Source organism: Tiliqua scincoides, chromosome 5, assembly GCF_035046505.1.
Source record: "Tiliqua scincoides isolate rTilSci1 chromosome 5, rTilSci1.hap2, whole genome shotgun sequence".
NCBI classification, from domain to species: Eukaryota; Metazoa; Chordata; class Lepidosauria; order Squamata; family Scincidae; genus Tiliqua; species Tiliqua scincoides.
The window spans coordinates 109,271,150-109,278,740 of record NC_089825.1 but is presented as its reverse complement, the minus strand read 5'-3'; the positions used below and the strand labels follow the sequence as shown (position 1 = coordinate 109,278,740).

At 47.2% G+C, this 7,591-nt stretch overlaps 1 protein-coding gene across 2 annotated transcripts; it reads right to left on the bottom strand.

Annotated features, from left to right (window-relative positions):
• Positions 1-402: 402 nt before the first annotated feature.
• LOC136654393 (olfactory receptor 5AR1-like) lies at positions 403-7,363 on the bottom strand. 2 transcript variants are annotated; one of them, XM_066631386.1, is made up of 2 exons: positions 7,352-7,363; positions 403-1,305 (listed from the first exon to the last, which is right to left on the bottom strand). In XM_066631386.1, the coding sequence occupies exons 1-2, from the start codon at positions 7,361-7,363 to the stop codon at positions 403-405; spliced, it is 915 nt and encodes a 304-aa protein (XP_066487483.1). The 2 variants fall into 2 exon arrangements, with proteins under 2 accessions (XP_066487483.1, XP_066487482.1); XM_066631385.1 differs by lacking the exon at positions 7,352-7,363 and having other exon boundaries at positions 403-1,332.
• Positions 7,364-7,591: the final 228 nt, after the last annotated feature.

Here is a 7,591-nt window from a genome sequence, read left to right as displayed (position 1 = left end):
CACCCAGTGGGATGTTACTATTGTTATTAATAATAAAAATATAGCACCATCAATGTGCATGGTACTTTACATTAGAAGAGAAGTCCTTGCTCTGAGGAGCTCACAAATTCAATAAGCACAAGGGACTTGATTGAGGAAGGGCACCGAGGAAACGTCCTGTTTTGGACATCTTTTTCTCAAACAGCAATTTCATTCCAAACCACTTTGTGAATTATTTCTGAAATGTGGGACACTTTCAAAAGTGGATTGTATCACAAACATCCTCTGTTCCAAGAGTGAAACCTGAAAGTTCCGCAAGGCAGGCAGAAGCATATTTAATATAGCTAATATAGAGAACGGAGTCATGGCTTCACAATATTGAAGCAGAAAACCCACAATCATTTGGATTCTGTGAATGTAGTTTTAAGCCCTCCCCATGGCTTTCCGGAGTGCCCCTTGCACATCCTTGTTTCTCAAGCTATAGATGATCGGATTAAGCATTGGTGTGAGAATCTCGTATAGCACAGAGAAAATCCGATTCTGCTCCTGGGAGTATGTGGAGTTGGGATGGATGTATGTGAAGATGATGGTGCCAAAGTAGATGTTGACCACAGTCAGGTGAGAAGCACAGGTAGAAAAGGCCTTGAGACGCCCTTCCTTGGTGCGGATCCTGACAATGGCCGAAACTATATAGACGTACAACACCAGAGTAACCAGAAATGAACCCATGATCACACCTCCACCCACCACAAAGGTCGCAATTTGATTGGCCTGAGTGTCAGAACAGGAGAGCTGAAACTGGGGTGGGACGTCACAAAAGAAGTGTCGGATGACATTGTCCCAGCAGAATGACAAAAGGGACATCATGCCAGAGTGCACACCAGAGTTAGTCAAGCCCAGAATCCAGGCAGATGCTGCCAGCCACACACATGCTTTGGGGTTCATGAATACACCATAGTGCAGTGGGTGGCAAATGGCAGCATACTGGTCATATGCCATCACACCCAGCACGCCACCAAAGGAGATGAAGAAATACATTTGGGAGAAGCAACCAGCAAGGGAGATTCGCTTGTCCTGAGAGAGATAACTTATCAGCATCTTGGGAACAGTGGAAGATGTGAACCCAATGTCCACAACAGAGAGATTACCCAGAAAGAAATACATGGGGTTGTGCAGTCTGCTGTCCAAAGCGATGATGAGAAGAATGAGAGTGTTTCCACCTACGGCAACCAAGTAGCAAAGGAGAAAGAGACCAAAGAGAATGAGTTGGACCTCTGGGTCACTGGAGAGCCCCAGGAGTATAAATTCAGTAACAGCTGTGCCATTCTGCACCATCGGATGTAGGGGCTCCATCTGTGAGGGAATATTAAATGGAATATTTGTCAAAAGGTGGCACATGGAATAGAGGGTTTAGCCACACAAATACAAGCATGACAACAGTCAAAGCACAGAAGCAGTTCTTTTTTTTCAATCCCTAGAAAGCATTTGTGCTGCCCCATTCTTTGCTTTCTCTTTCTCTTTCCAGCTTCCTCCTCCTAATAAACTCTCAGAAACTCACAGAATTTATATACCTTTAACTTTTCAAGAAGAAACATCAGCTTTCTTAAACTCCAGTTCCCAGGATTATGGGGATATCTGATCCAACCCCATTATAATGGAATTCGGTGGGGGGTTAGCCTACCTCCGCATCCGAACTCCATTCTCTGCTGACACTAAAAATGCTTTTCTCCAACCAGCGCGCATGAAGTATTTTTAAGCACATCATCTTCCCTTCTGATTGTAACAGTGTTGTATCAGGGCAGGAGAAAATCCAGTGTTACAAACAGAGACAAAATTTGGATGCACAGATAAAGCTAAATAAAACACAGAACATTGACTTAAGAACGGCTCCCTCTCTTGAGACCTTTCGGCGAGGCCTGAAGACCCTTCTGTTTAAACAAGCCTTCTGAGTTCTCGGACATTTTAACATCTTTTTAACATCTTTTAATATTTTTTACAGGCCTGATTCTTTTTTGATTTGCTGCTACTTTATGCTCCTTTTACCTATTTTTTATCTGACTGCTGTTTTTATGATGTGTTAATATGTTTTTATTTGTTTTAAATTATGTTTTTAATCTGTTGTAAGCCGCCTTGAGTCCCTTCGGGGAGAAAGGCGGGGTAAAAATAAAGTTGTTGTTGTTGTTGTTCTCCCAAAGATACACTTTTTGGAAGAGAGTTGCGATTGGATCTCCTAATATTTGTTTTTAACTTTAAAGTTAACAGATTCTAGATTTGTTTGAATAACAGATTCAGATGAAACAGTGTTTATTCTTTAAACTTATTTTATCTCTCCCCCCTTGGGGCAAAGAGCCCTTACTCTGCCATGTCCCAGAAAACCCTCTTACCATTGCATCATCAATATATCAAGGCAAGGAAAATTCCAGTTCTAGAACCATATACTGTATTAAAGGGAGGCAGGGAGGCTGTGCGGGGCAGGCACTGGATCCTATCCCCCTTTTCTGCAGCCTCCCCACCCCCTTTTCTCCCTAAACTTCCACTAGTGAAATTGCTAGTCTGAGGAAACCCACTGAGGAGCAGGAGGCTTACAAAAGTGTCAGGGGATTTAAACTCCTTTTGCCTCTGAAGCCTCCTGATTTGTCCTCCCCTACTGGAAACAGCGTGCCCATTTTTGGTGTGGCTGCACCAGTGAGGGTGGGGGGATAAGAATAGAATTGGACTCTAAATGGTGCCGTCTAAATGAAATGAATTATTACACTCCCCAGAACTTGATAGAGATACATATTGGAACAAGTATACAATGCTCACACATTCAAGATGACTTTGGGCCCCATCCCATTCAATTTTTCAGTGCCGGTGCAGCTGTACCAATGGGGCATGCACTGCATCCTGTGATGGGGAGGCAGTCACAGAGGCCTCCTCAACGTATGGGAACATTTGTTCCTTTACCTCACACCTGCATTGTGGCAGCACTGCTGCTGGAATGTTAGATTGGATTGGGCCCACAGAGATTTGCTTTCTGCCTCTGGTAGCCCAAGCCTAGGCAAGTCTACTCAGGAGTAAGTCTCATTCTAGTTTATGGGGCTTACTCCCAGGAATGTGTGGATTGAACTGCAGCCTGAAATATGGGTTTGGGGACTTGTAATGGCTATTGATGGATATATTTTTCATGAATGTATCTGAACTTTAGCTAGTGGCTGTCTCCACTGAATTTGGTACGTTCATTATAAGAACCTGAGAGCATGCTACTAATTCTTCTCATCCTAGCCTCTTCCCCACAAATAATTAACTGCATGTGGCATATCTGTCAGAGGAAAATGATGCATCCCTTGCCTCAAGCACAGCATTGTCCAAGAGGGGAACTCCCAGTTCTCCCTTTTCCTCCAACATGTAAACCTGGCCCATGCTTCTCCTTTGAAGAAATCACAACTGGGATGATGCCATTTGTAGTGGAGACTTTTGGGGTGAGAAAAGGATTCTTATCTCTTCCTTACCCATTGGTTTTCCCCTGAAACTCCCCTACCAGTCACCTTTCTTCAGCCCAAGTGCTAAGCTCTTGGATTGTCAATTATGTAGTGGGGGGATGGATGGATTGGACAGGACGGGACGACGACCTTGTGACCTGCTCCACCACATTCTTATACTGCCCAGTGTTCTCCAGTTTAGTGTGATGGGAAAGGAGCTTGCATGCAGCTGCAATTATATTTTAAAACTCATCTCTGTTAATATAAGATTAAACTATGGAGTGTGATTTGAACTGGTGACTGTGTCGTGTGATGGCTCACACATGCAAACTTCGCTGCAGCCATCAAGCAGGGAACATACAAGTGTGAACTAGTTGTTGGACTGAGGAAAAGAACTGGTTTCAGATCTAAACGCAAATGTTTATGAGTTTTCATTGAAATTAGCTGCTAACATCACTTGTTTCATCTTTACTAATGCAATACATCTCAGAATGTCTTCCTGAAGACAGTGAAGTCAACAAATATTTAATCATTTCTTGTGCTTAAAGATCTGGTCATAAATGATGACGGAATGCCAGAAATTAATAATGATGATAGAATCTTGGCTAGATCCTGAATTGTAAGCTATAATGATCTAGCTAGATCTTGAATTGCAAGCCAACATAGATTGTAATATAGTAACAAAATAATGAGGATGTTGTTTATCACACATGGTATTTCAATTATAACCTTACCTGCTCAGTATTGATCTTTTTGTTTTATGCAGTAAGTAAGCCATTCTGAAGCTCCATCCTCGAATATATCTCAATAAAAGAGAAATCCTCTTAAATTGCCAGGAACAAGCTCACCAATACTTCTCCCTCTGGCTCCTTCAAGCCACAGCTCCAAATCTTACAGTACACAGACCAGGCTAGGCAAATACGCCAGTGTGATGTGCCCAGGGGAATGATTGCTACATACTATTTTGATTCTTACAGATAACATTATTTATTCCTTTTGGGAATTGAAGAAAGAGTATTCAGTAGAGGTAGATTAGCACTAGATACCCAACATTTGAGGTATAGAGGAACATTCACAATTATTTTCTTGGACATATTGCAAGTCACAGGATGATAAACACAACCTTAAAATGCCACACTCTGAAGTCACCATAACATACATTGGATCAGGACCAGGTGATTAACATTCCCTCTCTGACAGCTGAAAACATCTAAATAAATAAAAAAAAAACAATTATGAAGTGTCCATCTCTTGTGCTTCCCTAATAACTCCTTGCTATTAAAAAAGGAGCAATTGAGGAAATTGTAGCTCTGTAACTTTGCGCAATGAATGTGCATTGTTTTCGCACTGTCCAATGAACGCTCAGGTATGGGAGAAAGGGCCACTTTATTTAGCAGTTATAACAGCGGAGGAGGTTGAGACCTGCAGCATCTGAGGCAGCGAAGCCCCCTGTGGTGTGGAGGTGGGACCTCTGGGCGGTACCAGAACACCTCTGCCCCAAGGCAGGCATGCACCCGACTCCCAGTCACGCCCCGTTGTTGGGCAGCACAGCTCATCCATGTCTGTCCCTTAAGGGGAAGGCAGCCAGACCGTGGGCTTTGCCACCTCGAGCCGCTGAGCCTCTGAGGTGGACCCTGCGGTCCCGGCCAGGGCCCCGTCTACGTCCTCGTTCCGCCAAGCTCCTGAGGACTGAAATTGGGTTCTGCCCTGCCTATGCCGCCTGAAGGTGCATGCCCGAAGTCCCATTCACGCCTCCTAACCCGCACCACCTGCCACCAGGAGGGGTCAGCATAGCGCTTGACCCCCCCGCTCCCAACCAGGGGCAGAAGCGCCTTAAGGCCATTTTGCAGGTCCCTAAGAACGATGTCTGTGCCTTCCTCAGACAAATGCACACCATCGCCCCTGTACAAGTAAGGTAGCGAGAAAACTATTGCAGGATGCAATACCACACAGCTGCCAGCACGGGACACAAACCGGCCAATTTCCCTGGTGACCTATTTGCACATCCTTTCAACCTTAGCGCAGCAGAAGGCTCCCTGCCATACATGATGTTGCAGTAAATCCAACCAAACCAGGGTGGTACCAGGAAGCCAACCCAGAAGGGTGGCGATGTCCTCGCATGCTCTGTTCTTCAGAGCCAGACTGGACATCCTGCATAGGTCATTTTCACCCAGGTGGAGCACCAAAATGTCCGGTGGGGGGTTTGCATTCAGGAACTCCATCATCGCGGGCAGCAGCTGGCCCCATTGCATCCCCTGCCTGGCTAACCAGGCAACCTGCACTGCAGGGCTGAGGCCCAGTTGTGAGCCAAGGAGGCTTGCAGCCGCCCTCTTGTGGGCCCAAAAAACAATGGAGTGGCCGCAGATTAACACGCGTACCGGGCTACCAAAGTGTCCTGTAAAAGTGGAGAGGTTATTGCAAGGCATCCCCTTTGAAGTTGCTGTCCCACAATTGGGGGATGCTCCAATCGCCCAAGCCACCTTAGGCATGCACATAGTGCTTGTAAGTCGACGAAAGCTAACATCCTATCCTTTGAATGTCCTCCCCTGATAAACCCAACTCCGCCACAGCAGAGGCCGCCCCAATGCGGAGGGAGTGCAGGCCAAAGTCCTCGGGCTGTAACCCTAAAGCCCCCAAGGCGCGTGAAAAAAATTGCCCGAAACTGAAATAAGGTGAGAGCAGAGCCATCCATATGCTGGAACAGGGCACCCCTGTGTGCCCCTGAAAGTGCTAAATATTCCTGTAATGCCGTAACCTGGCACAAGGGCATCCCCACCACCTCCCTAAGGGTTGCCGCAAAACCTAGGCCCTTTGATCCGTCTTAGACCTTCTGAGTGTAAATGAAACTCCTCCGGGCACCCAAGTTAGGCAGATCTCTCAGTCTTGCTTTTCGCTAAGAACTCACTGGGCCGAAAGGCGCCAAAGAAGGCCGTAAACAAGGCTGCCCTGAAAAGCCGAACCTCACACGGTGACAAACAGAGGGCCATGAAGTTCCCTGCGATGCCCCCGAGCAACTCCGGGGTGATGGGGCGCATGCGGTCCCGGACAGGGGGTGTTCTCCTGGACAAGCCCTCCAACATCCTCCTCACCCTGAAATCCTGAGTGGAGTCGGGGTGTCCTGCTGCTTTGCAAACAAAGGCTATAGCAGACATGAAGCCTGGAAGGGAGCTAACAGCCCTCCCAGATCTCTGCAGGTGGAGCAGGAAGAGCATAATGTGTTCTGCCGGTGCTGGCCAGAAGCTGGGTAAGTTGGCTGCCTGTCTAAACTCAGTGAACTCTATTACCTTATGGGAGTAGCCCTGCTGCGTGATGGGTGCCAGTGAGGCACATAGGACTTCGTTTATTTCTGCAAGCCAAGGTCCCAGAGCCATGGGGGCATGCTGTTCGGGGACGGCACCGCCCCAGGTGTGAGTTCCCGAAAACGTTCCTTCTGAAATCAAGACAAAGCATCCGCGATGCAATTCTTCACCCCGGGAACGTGCTGAGCTATGAAAAGAGCCAAGTCAAGTCAAGGCAACCTTTATTAGGCATAAACATTTGGTAGGTGAAGACTCTGTACGGAAACCGTAGAGAGAATATAAACCTAAGTAGTACACAAATATATGCATATGTGCACACCATGTGTATGAAAAGAGCGTTGATGCGTAGGCACTGCAGGACAAACCGCCACACAAGCGTCAAGACCCTGGGGGATTTGGAAGACATGGAGTTCACTACTGCCACGGCAGCCTGATGGTCGCACCAGAAACGCACCGTGGCGTTCTGGAACTCCCTTGCCCAGATGTGCACTGCAGCCACTATCGGGAACAGCTCCAGGAATGTAAGGTTGGCCATGACGTCACCCTGCACCCAGCTCCATGGCCACGGTGCAGCGCACCAGCGACCACAGAAGAAGATGCCAAACCCAAGACCCCCTGCTGCATCCGAGTGCGCCTGATGGTCTGCCCTAAGCAGCTGCTCTGAACGCCAAAATGAAACCCCGTTGAACTCTTCCGGGAAATGTAACCAGATGACCATATCCACCCGCATGGCCGCCGTCACCTGCACCTCATGGTGTGGCGAGCGCAACGCAGTCATGGCAGCATACAGCCTATGCAGGAAAGCCCTCCCTGGTGCGACCATCCTACAAGGTAAGTTCAGGTGCTCCACCA

Excerpts from the sequence above, each read along its gene's own strand:
- LOC136654393 (XM_066631385.1), bottom strand. The coding sequence starts at position 1,332 with ATGGAGCCCCTACATCCGATGGTGCAGAATGGCACAGCTGTTACTGAA.